This window comes from Diadema antillarum, unplaced genomic scaffold (genome assembly GCF_040938485.1).
Source record: "Diadema antillarum isolate AM-2024a unplaced genomic scaffold, OU_Dant_1.0 seq00000234_RagTag, whole genome shotgun sequence".
NCBI classification, from domain to species: Eukaryota; Metazoa; Echinodermata; class Echinoidea; order Diadematoida; family Diadematidae; genus Diadema; species Diadema antillarum.
In genome coordinates, this window is record NW_027271283.1 from 161,205 (window position 1) to 186,498 (window position 25,294).

Below are 25,294 nucleotides of genomic sequence, written 5' to 3' on the forward strand. Positions count from 1 at the left end.
GATCGTACAAAATATGATTACAAAACAAATGATTCAAAGCTTTTACATTTCAGAAAGCTTATCTTCACAACTATGAAAAAGTACACTGAACATTTACTGGGTCTTCTTTGAAAAAAAAAATGAGCCAACCCAAATATTTTGGTATGTACAAGTCTATTCTGCTGAATTTCCTAGAATTCACATCACAAAGATAATAGATGAAAATGTTAACGTTTCTACATTATGACTTTAAGCCAACATATGTGCACATTTTGCTGTTACAAAATAATACCAATTTTCAAATGTTCACAATTAATGTTCAACTGCAATGTTCACTACACTTGGAATGTAAAATTTACAGCTCCTTATTTCAGTTTGACTGACCATTGCCGTGGCAATGAATGTAATGTCCATTTTATCGAAATTTTCTTAAAATTCTTGCTTCTCTTATCAGACACACATGAGCACAGCATTGTGAAATAAGACACCAATACTTTCAACATCCATTAAAATGCACACATATTGAAATTGTCCGGATGTTTTTCAAATTATCTCTGAATTAAGACAAGATATGAAAAGACATCGAAGAAGTATGTGGACATCAATGAAGCTTTAAACATTTATCAATATCGGTGATTAAAATTCTGAAAATGACTTCTTTTAAACTTCTTTTTGGCTGGTGTAACAATCATTACAAAAGAAGAGATCATGTCTTCTAGAAAGGTATTTAACACAAAACTTGGAACATAGGGGTTGATTATAAAACATCACATAATGAAAAAAAAAATGGTTATTGTTTGTCTAAATTCTTGCGTCAAAGTATTCATAATTTTCCTCATTTATACATTTTTATTCATTCATAACATCTTTTAACAGGGACATTCTTTCCAGTTCTGCTGATATCCAGCAGACCTGCTTTTCAAGGAATATTAAGCCCTTTATAAAGTGCACATAGGTTTTAAGAGTAAAATCAAAACAAAACAAACACATAACTTTTTTCCTTTTTTCTTTTCATAAGAAAAGGGTTCTAATTTGGCAAAAAAAAAGAGAACTGCTTGGATAACCACTTTTCGATGTGTAATGACACAAAAGATGGCAAGGTTTATCCACTCAGACACCATGTATATTCCAGCGGTGTACGTGAGACGAGTAAGTTTGCAATATAGCTGTGACATCTGTGTTCCTCACTCAGTTTGTTCCCTTCATAGGTGTCATAATACACAATTTCTGCTTTCAGGTGAGAAGCCTTCCATGAGTGCATGTTCATCAGTTGCTTACATTGTCAAAACTAGACACAATCCTGACATCCTAAATTTTGTTACTGCATAAGAATTTGATATCTGTACTGCATGGAAAGTGTTATTTATGTCCATAGGTGTCTAAACTCTTTATTAATGAAAGATTTTTCTTTTAGTACACAAAATAATTCAGGGCTCTAGAGATTACAGATTAAACAAGTATATGAGTACAAGTATATCTGGTTTAAGTGCATTGAAACAAAGGACATGAAATGATATTTCACTCTAGCCTTGGTTGCGCCCTTAAAATCTACCGAATCCTCTCATTCATTTTCAATGAAAGACCTGAATATTAAATTACTAATTAAGTGTTTGGTGTTAAAATAATGTGTACAATACGATAGACACTTTGCATGAATTGTACTTGTATTTGTGCCAAAATTTGTTCTTGTGGAGAGTTCTGAAGAACTTTCTTTTTTAATGAAGTGGATGATGATTTGTAAGAATTCCTTTTCTGATGCAAAGAATTGTAAAGGTCTTTATCAAAATCTGACTGGCGACCAAAGGTCGAATTGCACAGATGTACATAATTATACAAAAGTATGCATGGACATGACAGGAATGATATTTCATGTATATAAATTGAAACATGGCAATCAACAAGTTCAAGATTGCATGCAAATAATACAAATATAACTTTTAAAAACATGATTTTAAAAGGAATGGAAGGAAAGAATGAGACAGACTTAAAAGTCCCTGAGAGACTGGCTGGTGGTATATCGCACCACCAACAGTGAGGTGCCGTAGAGATTGGTGTGTTGCACTGTACAATATTTCCGTTCTCTGTTTCTATCGAAAGGAGTCAAAGAGATGGGATGTACACCCTCTCCATAATTAGAATTATTATGCAAAAAAAATGGGGGGGGGGGGGGGGGTAACACACTACGAGATATTCTCTTCTGGGTGGGCAACCTCTTCAAGTGATGCCTCCTCGAAGGTGAAAGGCAGTGAACTCCACTTTTGGTAGTGCTTGGACTTGGCGTCATTGTCTATTACAAGGAAATACTTCACCGAGATGGCAAGGATGTAAGCTTCTCTGAATTTCAGAACTATACCCCACTTGATGTGACAATCCTTGCATGCTAGTTCGTGCTCACTCTTCCTCACGCTCGCCCATTCCCTCTTCTCGGGCGAGTGGCGGTCAGTGGAAACTCTGACCACTTTCTTCTCGAGAAAATCAGGGGCTATAATGACGTGGTGACCTCCCGGTATCACCCTGATGTCACTTGACCGACAGACAAGAACCCGACACTTCTGGCACCGGAACTCATGGTTCAATTCAACATGTTCATGGGCCAATGATTTTCGTCCCAAGTGCCTTCCTTGGATGACTGTTATCTGACAGAAAGAGATGAGACAGCTACCTTTAGTACTCACTAGTCAACTTTTCCATACCATAACAACTCCCTATATATTGTCTGTATGTCTCACAGGGATCAATAAGTCTCACAAAATAATCACCCTTCATTTCTCATCTACTCACATACACATCCTGCTTATAAACGGACGAAAATTCTGCCATGAAATTGTTTATGATCCTATACATCATAAATTGCCGGACATATAACACCAGTATGCTCAGCATCAGTGTTGTGTGTAAATTTTGTGAGGATGGTACTTGGAATATGACAAAGACCAGGCGAATTTTAATGTACATGGTACAATGGCCAAAAACTTTGTCCAATCAACCCTATATAGTCCTTGATGTGTTTGTTCGTCATGCTCTGTGCTAGTCTTTCTACAAGCCTTTTACCATATTTATAAACACCTTGCAATTACATCAATTCAAAATGATCCTTTTTCTTCTAGCAAAAAAAAAAACAAACAAACAAGATACTTCCAAAATACCATGTTAATCCTCGGCATGCCATATCAATTTCTTGTCCATTGGTTTGTGTGTGGATTTGTGCATATTTGACTCATTGGCACACAAAGGACTGAAGAAGAGATGCACTTACTGGCTAGGTGACTCTGTAGTACAGTATGTCCCAAAAAAATTACAATCAGATTTTCGAATTGATAACACCCAAACATTGGCCTGTCTAAATGCTACTTTAGGGTCTTAAAATATAACATGTTAGCTCTATTAAGTGAATCAATCTAAATACAAATTCAGGGTATGAAACTATAACTCATTGCCCACATCTTACAGAAAACCTCATTCAATTTGGTTAAGCGGTCACAGAGAAATGTAGATTGTTGTAAAGCATGTCATGAGTCTGATTCTTGTGATCCAATTTTAGCACTTCGATGCTCTTGTGTGTGAATACAATAGACAGAACTTGGAGGGAAGAGATTCCTGACATCCTCCACAAAATTCGTCATTTCTCTTTGATTACTGAAGCAAATCGAATGGGGTTTTCTGTTAGATGTGGGCAGTGAGTTATCATACCCAGAATTTGTATTTAGATGGATTCACTATTTTCAAAGATATCATTGCAGAGGGTCCCGTTGTATTTTTTGGGGGGGACATACGGTACTAGTAATCATAAAAATGCCAACTAACAAAGCTACTGTAGGCATACCATAACTGCACTGCAAAAATTAAACTAAAATATACCTGATGTACGTGAAGTCTTTGGAGACAGCAACAAATTCTTCTTACCTTCTGCTTGAGCATCTCCTCCGGGAGTTCACTGAGTTCCTCCGTAGCTTCCCTCATCACTTTCTCCTGCTGTTTACCAAGTTGGTCCTTCTTCTCCAGACCTCTCTCTTGGTGGACCACCAGCTCAAACCGGCCTCCTGGGGCCCGGGTGCGTCCTGGGGACATTGATGATAATGGTGGTAATAATGATGATGTTAATGATAAAAATTATCATGTTTCTAGGTGCTCTACAACCCACACAAATGTAAGCATATCAATATAAGGATGCAAAATTATGTATCGGGATCTCAGAGGATGTTGTGTTTCCAGCCTTTATTACAAAAACCTAGAAAGAACTTCTTGAAAACGCTGATCAGATTGTCACCAAACTTGGCGGGTATCATCGTTAGGGTGATAAAGTATGTATCTATGCAAATGGACCCATTCCTCACTTGGGGGCCCCCAGGGGCACAACGCCGTGGGTGGGGGGGGGGGGGGAAAGGGGTGATTCTCACAGAAGATGACCAACAAAGAAAAATGCATGACCACCACACTGTTTGGGTATGTGGACCTCAGCTGTTGAAGGGGAACACAAATATATGAACTAGGTCAGCTAGCTGCTGAATCATGGACGAGAAAGCTCTTAAAAGATTTCTGATAAACAGACCCCAGAATTGTTGTAAGGAAATGACTTTTTTAAAACTCTTTTTACTAAAGTGACCAAAATGTGGGGAGGAATTCCCTTTAATCCAGAGTCAGACTCTACATTTCTGAGGTTTGGTGCTGTATCTTTGCATTATCATTTTTACTATTCATTCTTACATCAGTCTCAAGTGGAATAAAATGTTCACTCGCTTTCGAGCCCTTTGTTACTTATAATGATTATTTATCTTGGTTGCAGAATTTTCAATAGCCTCTTAATTGCTGACTTTATAACCAAATCTTAAAATTGTTATGCATTCTCAAAGACTAAAATTCCTCTCTCTCTCTCTCTCTCTCTCTCTATCAAATTGGCAACACTTTGAAAATTTTCTCTCTAATTTTGTGCAGATTTAATGACTTTAACCAGCTCCATCTATTTTTTTCCCAATATAAGATACACAGTGAAATTGAAAGGTGCCAATTCAATGTTGACAATTTTTCCCGGGCAAAGCAAAAATTCCCCCGGGGAAATCCCCCAGAACTCGACGGGTTAACTTTGATCTTTGTTCATACCTCTGGCCTGAAGGCATCCTTCACCGTCACAGATGTAGTTGTAGCGGAACACAAAGTTGCAGGCTGGCACGTCGATGCCTTGCTGCACAAATGTTGCAATGAGCAGCTTGTGTTCCCCGTCGCGGAACTTGTTAAGGATATCCCTTTGGTGCCGCAAACTCATTCCTGTTGGAAATGGGACAGTGTGAGGATTTCTGTAACTTCTCAGTTCCCCCGCTAAGAGCTAAAGAGCAAATTCACAGCAGATGTGAAGCTCACAGTCAATAACTGGTGCGCCCCTGCAGGGGCGGATCTAGCTTTTTATAAAGGGGTTGGGGGGTTGGGGCGGCATGCGAGGGAGATGGTCCCCGGGTTTTTTTTGTTGTTTTGTTTTGTTTTTTTTTTTTTTTGGGGGGGGGGAGGGTTGCAACCCCCCCCCCCCACCCCCCCCCCACCCCCCCCCCCTAGATCCGCTTCTGCCCTGCAGCTTCTCATGCAGTTGACTATGCCACAAAGATTCCATGAATATTACGTCACGATATGGCACATTTTTCTCAATCGGCATTTTGTCTTCAACGTAACGACGTTTGTTTGATCACATGATGCTATGTATAGACCAATCAGAGAACAGGAATAAGAACAGAATAATAAGAACAAGAACAGAACAAGAACATAATACAAACTGCATGATTAAAAAGCAGACAAACTATCAATTTTGCCAGCTCACTCCTAATCACACTGGCACATCATACAACTATCATTTCCCCACCTGGGTTTCTGGAGCCAACCAATTCCTCGGCATTGAATTCCTGCAACCCTGGAGTGTCCATGATCCACGACTTGAGTGCCTTGGTGGAGGCAATGGTCTGAGTGAAGAGGATCCCACGGAAGTTGGCCAGGCCTCCCTCCAGGGAGTGACAAGCTCCTTCTATGAGCTCCTGAAGCTTTACCAGACCAGGGTTCTTGCTGTATGGATTCTTGCTGAGTTCCTCAAGCTTCACTTCTCTCTCTGTAAGAAAGGCAACAGAGAAACTTTATATGACACCTTTAGCGTCAGGGGATTACTTTCTTCACTGAATGTCCACAAGGAAAGACACAACAGAGATTGATAAAGAAAGTTCTTTACATTTCTGATGTTCACTTTGATATTAACTTTCAAAAGGCATGGTGGACTACATGACATTGTGACCTAATAAGGCATGCATGTTGAATATTATGTCGTCATGTTTGAATAAGACATTCTCGAATGTCTTGTCTCGAGCCATTCACGAATCTCACAATCATACTTAATATTAAACTTCCATCATCCAACATGCTAGAATAATTCATAACACAAGGACATGTCCAGTATAAGTCAGTATTGAATTTGAGAAATGTACAATAATGATGGATAAAATGAAATAATTATGTTTTGTGTGACCAATATAATGTGACCATGTATAATGATATGTTACATAATATATAATGTCACCTACTAATAGCTCTGTGGATGACAATGATTAAAGCTTTGAAAAACAAACAAACAAACAACAAACAAACAACACATTCCATTCCACGTATTTCACTGATCATGAAATACGTTTCAGTATTGACTTGCCATTAATTTGATGCACTTCACTATTGTCTTGATAATATTCCCATTAGATGTGACTAAAAATCCATTCACATCAAGCTACATGAAACAAAGCAAATCAAAATATCATTAAATCTATTCCTAAGTAATTTAAAACAATGCAGTCAACTTTCAACTTTCAACTTTATTTTCACCTCCATCAAAATGAACAAAGAAATTATGTACATTGCATATACACGGGATTTTGTGATACAGAACAAAATTTGAAAAGGTACATAAGAAAATTATGAAAATGAAAAGTAGATGCGATTACATCTTTGTTAAATACATAAAGCGTATAATACAAGTCAACTAAGGATGAGGATGGAAGTGGAGGGTCCCACTAAGAAGCAGAGCTTGTACGATATGGGACCCTCAGAAAATACACAAAACATCAATACAAAAAAACACAATAAACGAACCGATGTCAACTGACATCAAAATGACTGGGAAGAGAAAAAGAGAGAAAAGGAAAGGGAAAAAAAGAGGAAAAAAGGAGAAAAAAGAGGGAACTACAGCATGTGCCATCGTGGACGCAAGCAATCTAGATTTCATAATGTAAAATAAGTAATAAAATACAAGCTGGGTTGAATGTAATGCAAAACATTTTTTACACGTAGTTATGTTGGTAAGAATGCAGGAGAAAGAGAAAAACACATCGTTATATTTAGAACACAGACAGGGACATACTTAGGAGGACTTATGTAAAAAAGTCTTAGGAGGACTTATGTAAAAAAGTCTACTTATGTAAAAAAAGTCTCCTTTCATCCACTTTAATTCAACTGAAATGATAATATACCCTAAGAAGACATCATAGAAAAGCTGACCCCTGAATAGCCCGATTAGCTCGCAGTCAGCACTGGTCCGATCGGACCCCTTTTCCTCCTCATTTTTGATGAAGTTCTGAAGGTATAGTAGAGCGTCTATGGTTCGCGCCGTTTCGTGTATGGACAGAGCAGTGCTGTACTCCTGCCAGTGGGATATAACAAGTGCAAATTCAATTTATATTAATTCTTCTCATATGAAAATAAGCAGATTCTAGCCAAAGATTTATTATTTAAAAGCTGGTTCTTCATTAGTAAAATGACCGATTGGTAGATGGTGTCATGTGTGTGAGGCACACTTTATGTGATAGTCCTAAATGGAATATTGGTATTTTTTTTTTATTGCAGTGCATGGGATGACTTCAACTCAGCATTATAACATGAAATTCTCCACAAATTAAGGCATGAGGCAAACACGTTATTTTGTTTCACAATTCTCAGATACAATTAACTTTAAGAATACATGGTATGGGCCTGTCATGGGGTTGTTTAGTCACCGATGTTAAGATATAGTGTTTCTGAATTCATACTTCTAGCTATTCTTCAATCCTCCTCGATATTCTCTGTTCATACTTCGTATTTCTGTCATTATCGATTATGTGACATTATGCCTCGCTCGCGATTTCTTAGTATCTCCTGGACGTTCTCTATGCATGTTGTATTTCTGCTATTGTACACTGTATCTGACTTGTACCTCGCTCGGATGATCACGCAACTCTCCAGAAGTTTTGTGACGCGGATATTGTTTTCTTTGTTTTTTCTTTGTCTTTTTTTATTATTATTCGACGTTTATATTTGCCGAATTCACATATTGTCATTCCTTTCACTTGTAAATATCGAGAATTAACTTCACATCCGCATCTGGGAATCTACACCCTACAAGCAATGCTTCTATGTAGATTCCTCATATTTCACATGTTAAATTGTCTTAAATGCTGTACTTGACAATCCATCCATGCTTTTGTATTGTTATGTTTATGGTTTATCTATATGTTGAAATGTGGAACAATAAAAAACAAACAAAAAACAAGATATTACTTGGTATGTGGAAGCATAAAGAAATACTTGCGATTTCAGAACGATCAATGGAACATACCTTGAGATACTCTGTGTAAGTTTTTAGTTTGCGGTGGCGCAGTCTGCAGTCTTGTTGCTCTGAGATCTGTACGTTCAGTCTGCACAGCTTGTGGTTAAATTTCTCACAGGAGTGGGAGCTGCTCAGCAGTTCGGAGAGGGCGCTCCGGGTGCTACTGAGGAGTTCACACCCTGAAGTCAGAATTGTACAAACACGACAGGGGCCCTGTTTCATAAAGCTGTTCGTAAAGTTACGAAAAGTTACGAACAACTTACGAGCGACTGGTGATCAGTTCTGATGTGCTATACCTATCAGAATTTCCATAATTCAGCACAAGGACTGATCACCAGTCGCTCGTAAGCTGTTCGTAAGTTTACGAACAGCTTTATGAAACACCCCCAGGGGTCCAGTGCTCACAATGAGCACATGCAGCAAGTTCGCCTTCCACGCGTTCTTGAAGACTATTTTACCTAAGAATAAAGCAAACTTGGGGGAGCAAATTAGGGCCCAATTTTACATTTTCATCTTGTTCTTGAAAAGGCATGGTCACATTTTCACCAAACCAGGCAGGTATTATCACTAGAGTGTGATAGAATAGGGCCTATCATACTTGTGTAAGTGGGCACGTTTCCCCACTTGGGGCATAATACATTCTATGTAGATTTTCGTCTATTTTCTGGTAGTAATTACTGATTTCTTTCTATATTTTCGCAAGACTTCGAATGATTGCTTCATGCACATGAGTTAACACCCAGATAGATCCTTGTCATTTGATGGGTTATTTGCTATTGATCATTCGTCTCATCTCCATGGTCTCATTTTATCGTTGGGTCATCATTCATGCAGCGCGGCTCCATTTACCGTGCAATCTTTGATCCATACGATTTGATCCACTGCACGCACGCCAAAAGCCCGGCACACTACCAGGGGCGGATCCAGGAATTTTGTAAAGAGGGTGCGCCTTTACAAAATGAGGTGGGGGGGGGGGGCGTACGCACCCCTCCCCGTTTTTTCTTTTTATTTCTTTTATTTAAAAAAAAAATAAGGGGGGCGCCCAGTGCGCTGCACCCTGGATCCGCCACTGCACTACGCTTGTAAAACGCTGGTGTTTGCAGTGTGTATGCGACAGTGAGCTATTCTAAGTGTAAAGCGCTCAGTGAGCACTCTCTCAATCTCAGATCTTACACAGTCTCTATTCTTTCTAAATTCAGAAAACATCAAATGACAAGGATCTATTTTAGGTGACATAAAACAAATGATTTTTTTTTCATTCGTGCAATGGACGGAATATTTAATTCGGTGAAAGGTGGATCATCTAATCTTTCACCTCATGAAATATTCTGTCTGTCCATTGCACTCTTAAACATTCATTATTTGTATACCAGAGAATGTGTTTAACTAACCCGGAATCTTGTTAATCAAAATTATGATTTTAATCATGATATCTTGGATCTCTTCCCCAAAGGCATCTTTTTCTCGTCCTCTGGCAGTGTGACAATCTGGATGGAATACAGAAGAAAGAACAAACAGAAACACTTACATGCATGATATAGACTTCAAAGCAAGGCTTCTTCGTTAAGATACCTACATAATCAAGTGTGCTGTTTTGTGTCAGTAATATATTAAGTCCATAAGGAACCACTTCTTCTTCTTCTTCTTGATTTTGTTTTTAAAAATGGGAAATAAGTGAAGATTCGTGAGCAAACAAGTCAGAGATTTATGAGAGACCATAATATCACCTCTTCTTCTAATTTGCTTAGTAGACAGTATGGGAATACAAGTATAATTTTTGAAATCCGTAACGCTCTTTTCTTTTTGTCTGCTTGCTACTATTCCATTCATTACAGTCAAGTCAAACATGGAACAAATTTATACACTACATCTTCCCTTCACAGACACCATAGAGCCCACAACATGCAGCCTCTTACTTCAGGCAAACATGCATTCATCAAACAGTGAGAGTTGAGTGAGTGTAGGATAACACCACAAACTGAATGCTGAGGCTAAATTACACGAGTTTCTGCCGTATGTCACTTGCTCACCATCTTTCGGTTTGTTCTCGACATCAGCCAGACTCTTCCTGTGTCTCTTCACTGTGGACACTCTGACTGCATCCAAGTTGGCGCAAATGTTGATCATGTACCTCAATGCCTCATTCTTCTTGAGTGCGTGTCCCAATCCAAACGAAGCTGTCATTCCCAAGATCTTTGCAATCAGGAGTCATCATCATCATGAATAAATGGTCATTTTACCACGTAGACACCAAATTCAATTCTATTCAATTTAGTTAATTGTCATATTTCTCATAATGGGATATACATTGTAAATAATGTAAGTACAAATCATCATACTTTGTCAATTGCCAAAAAAAAAGTATATAAACATACACATGGTGTAGTCGTATATATGGTTAAGGTTGTACATAATGATTATATCAGAGAAAGGGGACGGGGTGTTACGGCACAAATTGTCGCCCCTGCACAAATTGTCGCCTGGCGACAATTTGTGCTGCTTGTGCAGTTCCCATAAAATTTTGACCTCGATGGCGACATTTTGTGCTGGCAAAATGAAACGTAGCTGCACAAATTGTCGTCGGCCATGCACTATGAATTGTGTGTTTGGGGTGGTTGCTCCGGTGTTATGTTATACTCTAGGTGTGTATTATGTGACTTGTGCATGCGTTTGCGCAAAGCTGTGTGTGTGTGTGTGTGTGTGTGTGTGTGTGTGTGTGTGTGTTTGGAGTATAATAATACAATATGTGGAAACTGTGTGCATGTGTGGTGGTTGTGTAGTGGTATAGTGGCTTGTTTGTCTGTGTGTATACGTGTGCTTAAAGCTGGCTGTCGCGACCAGGGTTGCCAAATGGACACTAGTATTCATGGCTAAACTCTGTCTACTTCGTAGCCAAATTATGACGAGTTTTTTTCTCACGCCAAATTTTTATCCATCTACAATTCAATTCAATTCAAAATGATTTTATTTCCATATAAAGTAATACAATAGAAGTAGGTACACCACTACGCCGAATACGATAAGTTGACGAATATACTATGTACCCTGGAAAATTGATGCTTATGTCTCAATTCAATATTGCATAAAACGCTATACTAAGTGAATTTAGTTACAGTACATGTAACTGAAACCCTTTATCATACGCGTCCATTACACATACCTATATTTTTCAAGGTTTAGATTTTGATGTTTATAAAATCATCTGTTCATTTTTAACGTTTTTCTTTCTTTTTTATACTTCTTTAGTCAGAGTGTACGTGGTATTTGAAACACTTTCTCATACCTACCAATTTGATAACAATTTATCATGGTTTGTTGTGTTATCTTGATGTTCTATGAGGGCTACATAATTTAATTTCCTTTTTTCTTCATTTTTCGGACCACCAAATTTCTTTGTCTGGCAATCAAAATATGAAATTTGATGATCTAAACGGGTCACTATAGTAAAAAAAAAAAAAAAAGTTGACTACCGAGCCTTGCATAAAATATAGTTAGAATAAAACGTGCGCACACATACCGACGCACACAAACACAATATGTATAGACATGTGCACCTGTAGTCTTCCTACAAGGATATGTGAACTATTCCTGTGCTGACATGGGATGTCCCTAACGTAAGACGTAAGGTAGCATTACCATGGCAACCAATGAATATCTTACACAGAAAGTTACATCTCACACTTTCAAATATTCGAAACTCACTTGAGGAAGGGACTTGTTAAAGTTTTCTCCTTTTTCTTGCAAGGTCGACTTCATCTCAAAGTACTTCTTCATCACCTTGTTGTATTGGCTATCCTTCTGCAAAACAAACAAGACCGTAACGCCTTATTACATAATGAGGAGCTCGCGAAAAGTTTAGTAATACAAACCTCGTTCGGTTACATGCCCAGAGTGTACGTGCAGGCACAACACATATTGAGCGATTTTCAGCGCGCTGCGGTCTGGCTGAAAAAGACGTACAGTAGGTAAAGAGGTTGGAAAGTGATGCTAAAAACTCAAATCTATTGTGGCACTGTAGCTTTATATATATATATATATATATATATATATATATATATATATATACATAGTATAATTGGGAGGAGGGGTGTAACACATAAAAACATTGTACGCTAAAATTGCAGAGCTTTGTGGATGTATGGTTGTATAATGACTTAGAAATTGAAATAAGACATCACCTTTAAGTTGACTGCAACAGATATAAAAACAAACAAAGAAAAAGAAGTATCATTTAAATCAAAAAATCTAAAACAAATCAGAAAGTAATCAAAGTGCTAAATCTACTTGTTTTCACACACACACACACACACACACACACATATTACATGTACAAAATATCAACTGCAATCACTATGCAAATTATAGGAAGTGACGATGTGTCATTCCCTTCCAAGTTCCAGCTTTCCAATTGGCCGGCCCGATTAATAATCTCTACTGTTATTTGAAAATAATTCCATACAAAAAGAGGATTCTGGTCCCATTCTGGTGGGAGTAAAAGCCCTCAGTTCATGACAATGTTATAACCAGCAAAGAAATCAGGCCAATGAATGTGTGCTGATCAACACAAAAACTCATTTATGATTGATGTCAACATGCATACTAGACAATGCTGCTTCTCCAGCTGCCCATCATAAACACCCTACCTTGGTTTCATGACACTCGTCAAAGATGATGAGGTCAATGTCCTTTAAGAAGACTTGACCTTTGACCAGCGCGTCCACCAGAATTTGGGCTGTCAGCACCACCACACTGTTTTCGTCCAAGAGAACCTCCAGGGGAAGCCGAGTGGGGGCGGAGAGTCCGTGATCACCACAGACGTAGGCAACCTTGTCTATATACTTCTTGAAGAGAGTACTTTTCTGATGCACAAGAGGTACCTTCAGAATCAATTAATAAAGTTTCTCACTAATGATTAAGGCACAAAATTAAATTACTTCATCTGGACTTACTGTTTAATTTCGAGAACGTTTTCACGTCCGATTTGGGATGCTTCGTCAGCTCGTCTGACTCCCGATGGCGGGAAAGCGCCGTTGCCGATCGGCGTAGACACTCGGTCGATGTCGTTGAGAAATTCTCCGGATGACAGAGCTGTTCACCCAGGAGAGGTTGTGTCGCAGTCCCCTACCCTTATTAAGGGTGGGGTTCTCGGAGTTGAGTGACGTAAGACGGCTTCCCGGACCCCCTCTCAAACCGGCACCCAGGCCCCTTGTCTAGCTTACATTTTTGTCAGGGGAAGTTGTGTTTGAAGGTCTCCAGGTGGGAGAAGACGGCCGAATCAATGCCCAATGTACCCAGTCTTCGATGTGACCGCTTATAAGGAGGCTGCTTAGTTTCACAAAGGTACTTCTCTTGCAATCCTCCTCTTGACATTAAATGGCGTAGACGACTTTCTTTTCTTTCTTTCTTTTTTTTTTCTTCTTCTTCTTTGGCACCTTATTCTTCAGGGTGCAAGTTTCTGCTATTGTGTTTTTTTTTCTCAGCCGGTTTGAAGTGAAAGAGAACGCGCCAGCCTGAAGGGATTCGTTGGATTTTCTCCGAAAGCCCGCTGACATAAGGCACCGATTGAGACACCTATGCCCCGGCGTTGCTCTGCTGGACATGTTTCATTGTCACGATGCTGACGTTTTCGTGGGTGAATAGCTGGTGAATGTGAATAGATGTGCTTATATAACCTTCAAGATTTTTATGCATATACAATCATTTATCTAGACATAAACATGCATTCATTTGTCCTATATAATTATCATTGATTTGATGCGTATTTACACGCACGTACATGTTATAGTATACACATCACATCTAACACAATGTTGACTCATACAGATTAGTATTTCTTTTAATGTTATGGGTTTTTTTGAGAATGATATTGATATTGTATTGCTGTATATATCTTGTGTGTCTAACATGTATGTTATAGGTGTGTTTTGTATATGTATGTATTGATGTATGTATCCATGTAAACCACACAAATTTCCAGAAACGGACAGTAAAATCAAACTGACTTGAACTGAATTGAATTATCCTATAGACAAAGAGCCTCTGTTGGTTAAAGAGGGGTCCGGGAAGCCTTCTACGTCAACTCCGAGAACCCCACCCTTGATAAGGGTAGTGGTCTGCGACACAACCTCTCCTGGGTGTACAGCTCTGCCATCCGGAGAATTTCTCCACGACTGACTCCGGACAATAACACCGACAGTTCGTCTGAGCTGATCGACAACGACTTTTACCGTCCAGGATCGGACGTCCCATTCACGGAATTAAAACAGTATAAAGTCCAGACACCGGATGAAGAGATTTCATCTAGTACCTGGATGAATCAAAACTAAATTACTCACTTTTGCACTGGAAAATGAGACAACTGATTAAGATATATGGGTAAATTTCACGAAATATAATATTATGATGATTTTTTGTCAATCGGAGTAATTGATTTTCACTTTTCATGAAACAGCAAAAGGGCATGCAAATATTGAGATGACTCACATGTTTTCATTAAAAATAAATCAACTAAACACACAAATTCCCCATACCTAATTAGATATTCGTTAATTCGAAAATGAAATAAACTCGCTGTATCTCGGGGTAGGTTCATGCGAAGTCGCTGTAAGTCGCTGTACTCGTTCTAAACTCGCGCGTATCCCATGGACAACTCATCCTGACTCGCAACACCTTCTAGTGCTCGTACTCCACTCTTGGAAGGTGATGAATTATTACGAGTTACATAGAGTTCATCTCGAGCTAGTGACGAGTGATGCGAGTGTATTACGAGTACCACGAGGTGTAACAAGTTGCTATTTTTTAACGTGCTAAAGAATTGACACAGTTGTACCGAGTTACGCCAAGCCGTGTCGAGTTGTCGCGAGTTACATGAAGAGTTTTACCCGAGTTATCACGAGTGCCTCCTTTATTAGGCAACTCGTCCCAACTCGCCATGACTCGCCACTACAATTCTGCTAGGCGGAAAGAAATTTTCACGCGAGTTCACTCGAGTGAAATCTCGCTCTAGCTCGCCCTCACTCGAGACTATAACTCGGCTAAGTGGGAGCTAAATGAGCACTTTGATTCTGTGAGAGTTTTTTTTTTCAAGAATTTACAACACTATGATCACTATCAATATCTCTCATATCAGAAAGTGAACATATATACAATGACATGATAAATCATCAGAGTTACTTGCACACATGAAACTGTTATATTTTGCTTAATCTTCACCTCACACTGGTCCACTGAACGTAGGTTATACCTAATACTAGCAATACCAATATCCAATAGTGAAAAAAAACCAACAACAACAAAGTGAGTCTGTTGCTAAGCAACCAACCTGATTCACCACAAAGACGATCTTCCCTTCTCCTTTGGTCTTCCTGAGGACCTCTAGAGCCACGGCCACAGAAACGTAAGTCTTGCCTGACCCAGTGGGGGCAACAATGACAGCGTTCTGGCCACTGATGGCGGGCTCCGCTAACTCCCTTTGGTAGTCTTCCAACGTCAGAGTCTCCTTCTGTACTGCTCCTGTACATATATGTATGTTATAAGTACACACACACACACACGCACACACGTGTGTGTGTGTGTGCGTGTGTGTGTATATGTATGTATATATATATATATATATATATGTGTGTGTATACATATATATATCATATATATATATATATACACACACACATATATATATATATGTGTGTGTGTGCGTGTGTGTGTGCGTGTGTGCATATGTATATGGATCAAGCCTTAGGGAAATATTGTATGCTCATTGTTTTATTAATGAGACATACGACCATAATTTGTGTCTCCTTAACGTTCTAAACTACATTACATTGTATATGCCAGTCAATCGCATGCTTTACTGCTGACATTGCTTATCTACAAAATTTCTCATAAAGCTGGATGGATTCAGAATTATGTGTATATATCATATATCACATATTTTCCGGCGGAGACCAACTCTTTAACTCCACAGCATTTTCCCCAAAAAGGAGGAACTGTACGACGAATAATAATAAGCCATGCAGTTCGGTGTTCCAATTTGAGCATGAGCAGAAAAAGTTCATTTATTTTGAGAGACAGGTTGGTTTTTAAATTCACCGAGATGAGCATCTGTGAGGCAATGATTATTCATGTAATCCTTAGTAACGGTGCCTGCCAGTACATCCACCTGACAGCAAGCCTGGTATTTGGCAACGTTGACAGAAAAAAAAATGTTAATGATAATGATAATAATAATAATAATAATAACAAATTCTTATATAGCGCATTTCAGACTTGAAAAGAATTTCAGTGCGCTTTACAAACAAACAAACAAATTATACCATAATTCAAGATATAACAACAAAATGCATTCGTAACTGCACAATGAAATGGATCTCGTCACTTGATCTACGCAGGTTCATTCTTTGTTTGAATACGAGTTCCATATTTATTGCTATGTTGGGCAAGCTGATGCATTATGTCGCTTTGAATCGAGGGAAGTGCCTAACCAGCTGAGAAAAATGAAAGGTCATTTGTACCCACTTGTGCACATGAGCTATCTCCGAACTGGCTTATTACAAAGCTTCACACAGTTTTCTCTTTCCTCATATCTCTCATACTGTATAGATTTGATACATATTATGATAATAATGATTATGATGATGATAATGATAAAAAAAAATATTGTTTATGTTATTAATAGTATTATTATCATTACTACTGCTACTACTACTATCATTATTGGAATAAATGCACACAAAAAAAGAGAGAATCAAATGAGATTACTTCCTCAAGCAATATGTACATGATAGTAAAGATCATTTACACAGACTCAGATTAAGGAATCAAGTCAGTCAAAACGTACTGGTAATAAGAGACTTCTTACATAAACGTTTTTCTTCTATTCTTAAACAGCAAACAATCGTCCTTTGTAAGGGAAGTGCACAAGCTGGTTTCACTACAAGCAGATGCTGAGACATAATATCCTTGACATTTAACATAAAAAGCTCATCTCATTTATGATCATATCACTCTGCAACTAAATCAAATCATACTGTTGTCATTCTAGTTTCACTGAAGTTAAGCCATAATTATGAGCAGACATCATAAAACATATTTTCTTTTTAATCAGGAACTTAAATTTCCACAGGATGACATGTCTTTTTGTATGTACTCACCATTATGTTGTAGGGACTGCAGTTGCACTTGATCCATAGCAACAAACAATTCATTGGAACTACGAACAGCACCTTCAGGGAAAGAGGAATGCAACAATTCTTTATTGCAAGTTTTTTTGAGTTGTATTGTAAGCATAAGTAAGACACTGATCAATTAGCCCGTAAAATGTATCTTGCATGAGATAAAAGCCCCTTTTGCCCTAACAGTGAATGTTTTTGCCTACTCACACCTCATCAGCGCTATATACCTCTTTATGTGGTGAAGAGTATTACAAAATGTAAGACTATCATTTTAGATTAATTAATACCATTGAAAATTGAAGAAAAATATACAGTATAGAAGGATTTCCACATTTCTGTGAACAACAACACAAGTATAAGAAATAAACAAATTAATTTATATGTAAAAAATGTGTTTTAGGAAAAAAGTTCTTGTGTATAATCGTTATATCTTCCGTCCATATCCATTTTCATCGCAACGTATAGTAATGTAGAATTCATCTCAAACGTAGCGCTTTTTTCCTTCCTCTTAGAAAACGAAGAAAGACAATATTTTGTTTGGCTTTTCAAGAGCCAATATTTGTGCGTTTGTTTTGCTTTTATTTTGTTTTGTGTTTTCGTTTTGTTTTTGTGTGGAGCAGGAAATAATGTACATGGGCCAACAAGTTTTCAACATGGGCCAGTATAGATTTTGTGCATGGGCAAGCAAATTCTCTGTCATGTTGTAATACTTCATCCATCAATTTCTGGGTGAATTTCGCTATCATCTACAGTCATGAAATTAAACGAATGTGGCACCTCTGAATTCCACTGCATATCTTATATTGCAGAAAAATTAGATGGAGCTGTTTAAATTCTTTATCTCTGCACCAAATCTTCTACTAGATATTGAGCTGTATAATACTACCTATAAAACCTACTTCTGGGGCCCGTTCCATAAAACTTGTCATCAGTGACAAGTTGTCATAGATGTGACAAGCTACTGAAATCCTTGCATCTGATTGGCTGAGAGCAAATTTGTCATAGAAATGTGGCAGTTGTCACAGATGACAAGTTTTATGAAACGGGCCCCTGTTCTTACCATACATAGAACAGTAACAGGACATTATTTTGTACAAACTATCAACAAACATATTAGTGCTTTATAGATGCAATGATTCCACTTCATCATAAATCAACTGACCTCTTCCACCCTTTCACTGCCTTTTGTCAGCAGCTGATGTTTTCACAATATTTGATAATGTTTTCTTGATCAAGTCATTAGCTTGTGCAGGCCGGATGGAAGGAACTTAAAGTGGTGGTACGATTTTGTGGGGGACCGGGAGTGAAACCCTGAGCGGGGATGCTGCATTATATTGAAATTCAACGATCCGGTACTCACTTTTTGGTAGAATATGTGGGAGATTTTGAATGAAAAAATACGAAAAAAAAATGAATATTCAGGGGCAATGTGAATGACCATAATGTTAATATCTAAGTGGTATTTTTAACCTTTTGCTATGCGCGTGTATATAGAGGATGAACCGATGGGGGTGGAGGTGGGGGGGGGGGGGGGGCTTTTGCATTTGTAGAATCAATATTGAACGATGTGGTGTATACTTTTGTGGAATATCTGGAAATTTTTCGATAGAAAAGTAAGAAGCGGGGACAATGTGAATGGCTATAAATAGTAGAATTTGTCACCTCTTGTTCCGCGGATGCAGCCATCATTGTGTACTAAAGTGTATGAAAATAAATTAGGTTGAGGGTGTGCGTGGGGGGTATTCCCCCTACCCCGACCCCCCCCCCACACACACACACACACACACGCACACACGACGGAGCTTTTGCGTTTGTAGAGCTGAAATTCAACAATCTAATGCACACTTTTGCTGAAATATCTAGAAAATTTTCAATAAAAAAGTAAGGAAAAAAAAAAACGTATATCCAGGGATAATGTGCATGGCTAAATCGTGGTATCACCTCTTGTCCTGCTCGTCTGTCTTCACTGATGCGTTCCTAGGTACACAGTCTCTGGAGGTGGAGGGCTCACCGGCAATGACAAAAAAAACACCAGTGCATGGAGTTGTGTCATTGCACTTATTACGATAAAAACACTAGGATAAAGAGATGTGACAAAATTAATCAATGTAGTTAATTGACAGTAGCAAAAAAACAAAACAAAAACAAAATAACTAACTTCTTAAATTGTTGCGTGATATTTTTTTTTCATTTTGCTGATCAAATTGCAGTTGAAAATTTTATATCTGAGTTCAAAGGCAAGGGGGTTTCAGGGGGGGGATTATACGCCAATACGCCAATATCGGAAAGGAGGGCCTATATTATTGATTTTGTGTTGGGCGGCTATATCAAACACGTCACACAGACAGCAGTATGCAATCAGTATAATAGCGTCTTATGTCTGTTCTTTTTAGGGTAACGTCACACTGTCTCGTTGATCCCGATCTTGGTTAAAAGCCAATCAACAGCCGAAGCAACATGAACTGTGAACTCACCTCGCTATATGAACAAACAAATGGAGTGGTGAAATACCTTGGTTGGTTCCCTTTTCCGTTAAAATTCTCCGTCCACTGGAATAGCAATAAGGTACTTAAACCTGGCAGAAGGATTCAACATGCAAACATTCAAGAACAAAGTGGCGACTGTCACTCATTCGTTAGTCCAAATCTATCAAAGTAGGCCTACATGTATCTATTTACAACAATACTACAGAATGAGCTTTCAGCAAGCAGTGTTCTCGCTTAACCTCACTCTTGTACGTTCGCAATTTGCACTTGTCACAACGCGAATACCAATATGTCTGATCAATACTAGGCCAGCTGGTGTAAGCACGATGCTCTTGGGGAATCCCAGAGTATCGGGGAATACCACTTGATCCTCCTTTTCAACAGCGAGTTATGAAAATCAACTCTGTCATTAACAACTCGATAATTTTCAATAGCAATGAACTTCCTCATGGCTTAAATTTCACACACAGCAGACACTCCTGATACCATGTACATGTATATGACCAATGCAGCCCAGAATTTTCTGGAAACATCGCTAAGAAATATTATTACTTCTGATTTGGATCATTTCGCTCCCTCTCTCCCTCTCTATAATATAGCTACAATTAAGGGGGTCTTGACAAAGCCACTTCTGCCCTCTTTTGTTGAGAGTAAATACAACTGGCCTATATACCCAGCAGAGCCGTGAACCAACAAATTTACACTGTGTTGGTGTAATTTCTTGTGAGCGCAACTTTCATAGTTGTGTCAATAGGAGTGAATGGCATGGTGTTCAATTAGTCCCACATATAGAACTTCTTCTCATCACTGTTCTTTTTAATCATCTTCTTCTTTTCCCTCTTTTTCCACGCACCCTTGATTTCGGGCATGCTTTAGTGGGCCTATCGAATACACAAAAGTTTCTTGCTTTGTGTGCACGTGTGTTTAGGTATTTGTATGGAGAAGGATAATTTCGATCAACTGTGATTACTCCGTGGGATAAGATTTGAGACATGATCACGTACTGGATCTTTAGCTGAAAATTTCACTTATTGGGTAATTTGAAAGATCTGTAAAGCTTTCTGTCCCTTGGGAAAGGCTTCAATGAGACTCTCCTTAAAGGACCTACTCTCTAAAAAAAAATCGAGTGAAAATATTCACTCTTAAAGGAGTGAATACAAAAAAGAGTGAATTTAAAGTGAAATTGAAGTGAATTTTGAGTGAAAATGTTCATTTTCACTCATTTTGGAGTGATGAGGTCACTCTAAAACGAGTGAAAATGAACATTCACTCCAATTTCACTCTAAATTCACTCTTTTTTTGTATTCACTCCTTTAAGAGTGAATATTTTCACTCGATCTTTTTTAGAGAGATATTCGGTGAACATGCATATTGACTTGTGTCGATTCAAGATACTGGTAATCTCTTATGACGAAAACGATATTTTAACATGTTTCATATATTTTCATAATATTTTTTCTTCTATCTTTACTTGGATACGCCCATAAAAAATTCCAAATCTAGATTCTATCTGTCAATCTTTTCTAGCATAATGAAAGAGCACTTGACTAACCACTTTCAGAAAGCAGGGGGAATAATTGCTACCCTTAACATATGTCAGTATCAAGTTGATGGAATGTGTAATTTTCATGAAAAATTAATTTTGGTGGAAATCCCTCTATATTTTCTTTATATTGTTGTCCACTCATACGTCATAACCTCTAGTAGTCTCATCATCCAAAACTTTAAACATTCATAATTTTTTCATCGATTTTCCGATTTTCCTCAAACTTTCACTGATGTCTTCTACTAATGTTGCTACTTTCACTCAATCCACATTGCTCTTTGGGTTTGAGTGCCCTTTAAAGAGGAAATCCAGTCCAAATATAAGTTAGTCTGATAAAAAAGAGCAAAATTTTAGGAGTTCAACGGTAAAAATTTGACTGAAATTGGATGAAAAATAAGGAAGTTATGAAATTTTGAAGTTCTGATAAGTTCTCCTAAACAGTTCTTGTACAGTGGGTATGAATATGTAAATGAGTTAGCTAACCATGTCATACCCTCACAATTTTCCATTGATAGTGTACAAAAAAATGACGAAAATTCAATGTTTCTGACATTGAAGTCTAAAACATGACGTTATTTCTGGTTGAATAACTTCAGAATAGTGATCAGTTAGATGTATGAGGATTTGAGCCTCGGGCATCATTTCTATAACTGCATTTGAATGAAAAACTGGAAATTTCAAAATTTTATGTACAAAATATGTGGCAAATTGTGAGGGGATGACATGCTAACTTCGTCATTTGCATATTCATATTGACTGTTCAAGAACTGTTCTCCCCCCCAAAAAAAAAATAAATAAATAAAAAAAAAATAAACAAATAAAAAAAATTAAAAAAATAAAAATAAATAAAAATAAAAAAAAATAGCGAAACTTCAAAATGTCATAACTTGTTATTTTTCATCCAATTTCGATCAAATTTATACCGTTGAACTCGTAATATTTTACTCTTTCTTATTGGACTAACTTATATTTTGACTGGAGTTCCCCTTTAAGTACTACTACTTAACAAAAGACACAATGCACCTTCCCCTAGACAGAACGTTATATAACCTGCATGTATCCATGTTACTAATACATGTATGACTATCAAAAGACATTGCAGGGATGGAGTAATTGTCAACCCTTTACTCAACCAGCCACGAGCTCTACCCCCTCCCCCCCCCCCCCCCCCCCCACACACACACACAAATCTGCATTTCTCTCTCATTTGGAACAAACTTAAATAAGTATATATTATTTAAAAAGAATTCACTATATCACAATGGGTACATTTGCATATCTTTATTTCGTATGTCAAAAGAGCAAGTCAAATTCGTTAATGAATGTATATTTGAGGGGGTCGGTGCAATATAGTGCTAACCCACACAATAGTCATTTTGAGATAATCGCTGTTGAAGGTTTGGAAAGTCCATACATTGTACATTGATAAAACATGAATGCATGCATTTTTTACCATCTTATTGGTTGAATTCAAATATATTTTTTACGGAGGTTAGAGTGAAGGATAAGGATTATGAAAATGCCTGTAACTCAATTTTGACAAAAGTGTGGGTTAGCACTATATTGCACCGACCCCCTCATTTGTCTCCATGCAAACATTCCATACACGAGTCATACTCATAGCCATCTTAGCAAGACGCAGCTATGCAAAACAATCTGGAGAGACATCTGTAAAGTTCACTTCAACTTTGGCACAGAATACTACGGCAGCATTTAAAGAGAAGCTTGATAGTCCTTGGTACATTCCACAAAACAAAGCTAACTTGAAGTGAAATGCGTTCACTTCCATATCCAGCAAAGATAAGTAAACTCAGCTGGGTGGATGAAGTCCTGTTAGAGTAATCACGGTTATGTCTAATCAGATGGGTTAATCAGATACCGGTCAGATTTTATTGGATAAAAATGATCAATTGGACAATTAGTGTTTCTTAAGTGAGTATGTTCTACCTTTAAAAGAACATTTTCATGAAACCACAAGGTAAACAATACCCAGTGAAACATTGACATTTTTTGTGTGCGCAGTCGACAGAATACATTTTCTTATTCTACGCAACGCCAAATACAGAGCGACTAATCATTTGCGATGCAAATTTTTGGTCAATCATGAATGAAACTTCTCCTATTTTGTTTTCCTGCTTTTGATCTTAAAGGCCAAGTTGGGCTTGATGTGGGATTGCCATTTTATGTTTCAAAAAGAAAACCTGCAGCTTAAGAGTGAAATCAAATTTCACTGGTTTCCTTATTGCTAAAAACACCACAGGACATCAAGCAGAATATGACTCATCATTCCTTCATGTTACTGAACATGAGAGATCATACAAAATATGACTACAAAACAAAATAAATGATTCAAAGCTTTTTGCATTTCAGAAAGCCTATCTTCACAACTATAAAAAAAAAAAGCACACTGAAGATTTACTGGGTCTCCTTCGAAAAAAAAAAAAAAATCAGCCAACCCAAATATGTTGGTATGTACAAGTCTATTCTGCTCAATTTCCTAGAATTCACATCACAAAGATAATAGATGAAATGTTCCTACATTATGACTTTAAGCCAACGTATGAGCACATTTTGCTGTTACAAAATGATACCAATTTTCAAATTCACATAATTAATGTTCAACTGCGATGTTCACTACACTTGGAATGTAAAATATACAGCTTCTTATTTCAGTTTGACTGAACATTGCCGTGACAATGAATGTGATGTCGATTTTATCAAAATTCCTCAAAATTCTTGTTTCTCTTCTCAGACATACATGAGCACAGCATTGTAAAGTAAGACACCAATACTTTCAACATTCATTAAAATGCACACATATTGAAATTGTTCAGATCTTTTTCAAATTATCAATGAATGAAGACAAGAGATGAAAAGACATTGAGGAGTAGATTATGTGGACATCAATAGATCCTTAAATTTGATTAATCGATATGGTACAATGATTAAAATTCAGAAAATGATTTCCTTGGGAGAGGCTAATTATTGTACTTTTTTATTGGTATGTTCACAAAAGAGAAGACCATGTCTTCTAAAAAGGTAAGTTACACAAAACTTGGAACATATGGTTGATTATAAAACATCACATAGATTATATAAATAATTTCATTGTCATAACTCCTGTGTCAAAGCACTTTTAAGTTTACTTATCTATTCATTTTCATTTATTCACAACATCTTTTAACAGGGACATTCTGTTCAGTTTGGCTGATACCCAGCAGACCTCTTTCAAGTATTTGAAGCTCTTTATACAGTGTAAATAGACTTTTAGAGTAAAAAAAAATATATATACAGTATTTACGAATTACCCTTTGTAGCTACAGTCACAAATGATGCAAATTATTGTAAGTAGGAAATCATTGTACTCATAGTTTGTGTATTCATCATGTAATGATGGAAAAAAGAATGGACATTGGTGCTTTTCTTTTCTTAAACACAGATTTCAATCTGGCAAAAAAAAAAGAAGAAACTTCTCTTGGGTCTTCCTTTCATTACAAAATGACTTGCTCGTAAA

The 25,294-nt window shown here is 37.5% G+C and overlaps 1 protein-coding gene across 1 annotated transcript; it reads right to left on the reverse strand.

Moving 5' to 3' along the window:
* Positions 1-2,159: 2,159 nt before the first annotated feature.
* LOC139729343 (antiviral innate immune response receptor RIG-I-like) lies at positions 2,160-17,764 on the reverse strand. The gene is made up of 12 exons (XM_071640271.1): positions 17,728-17,764; positions 15,900-16,090; positions 13,222-13,455; positions 12,281-12,376; positions 10,609-10,771; positions 9,970-10,065; positions 8,588-8,757; positions 7,495-7,636; positions 5,825-6,064; positions 5,077-5,241; positions 3,883-4,037; positions 2,160-2,615 (listed from the first exon to the last, which is right to left on the reverse strand). The coding sequence occupies exons 1-12, from the start codon at positions 17,762-17,764 to the stop codon at positions 2,160-2,162; spliced, it is 2,145 nt and encodes a 714-aa protein (XP_071496372.1).
* Between the last annotated feature and the right edge of the window lie 7,530 nt (positions 17,765-25,294).

What these genes read in the sequence shown, in the direction of transcription:
- LOC139729343 (XM_071640271.1), bottom strand. Translation starts at nt 17,764, where the DNA reads ATGGATCAAGTGCAACTGCAGTCCCTACAACATAATG. An exon ending in TTAACAAGTCCCTTCCTCAA is followed by an intron (nt 10,772 to 12,280) that starts GTGAGTTTCGAA and finishes CTGATTGCAAAG; the next exon opens with ATCTTGGGAATGACAGCTTC. An exon ending in CGAGAACAAACCGAAAGATG is followed by an intron (nt 10,066 to 10,608) that starts GTGAGCAAGTGA and finishes TATTCCATCCAG; the next exon opens with ATTGTCACACTGCCAGAGGA.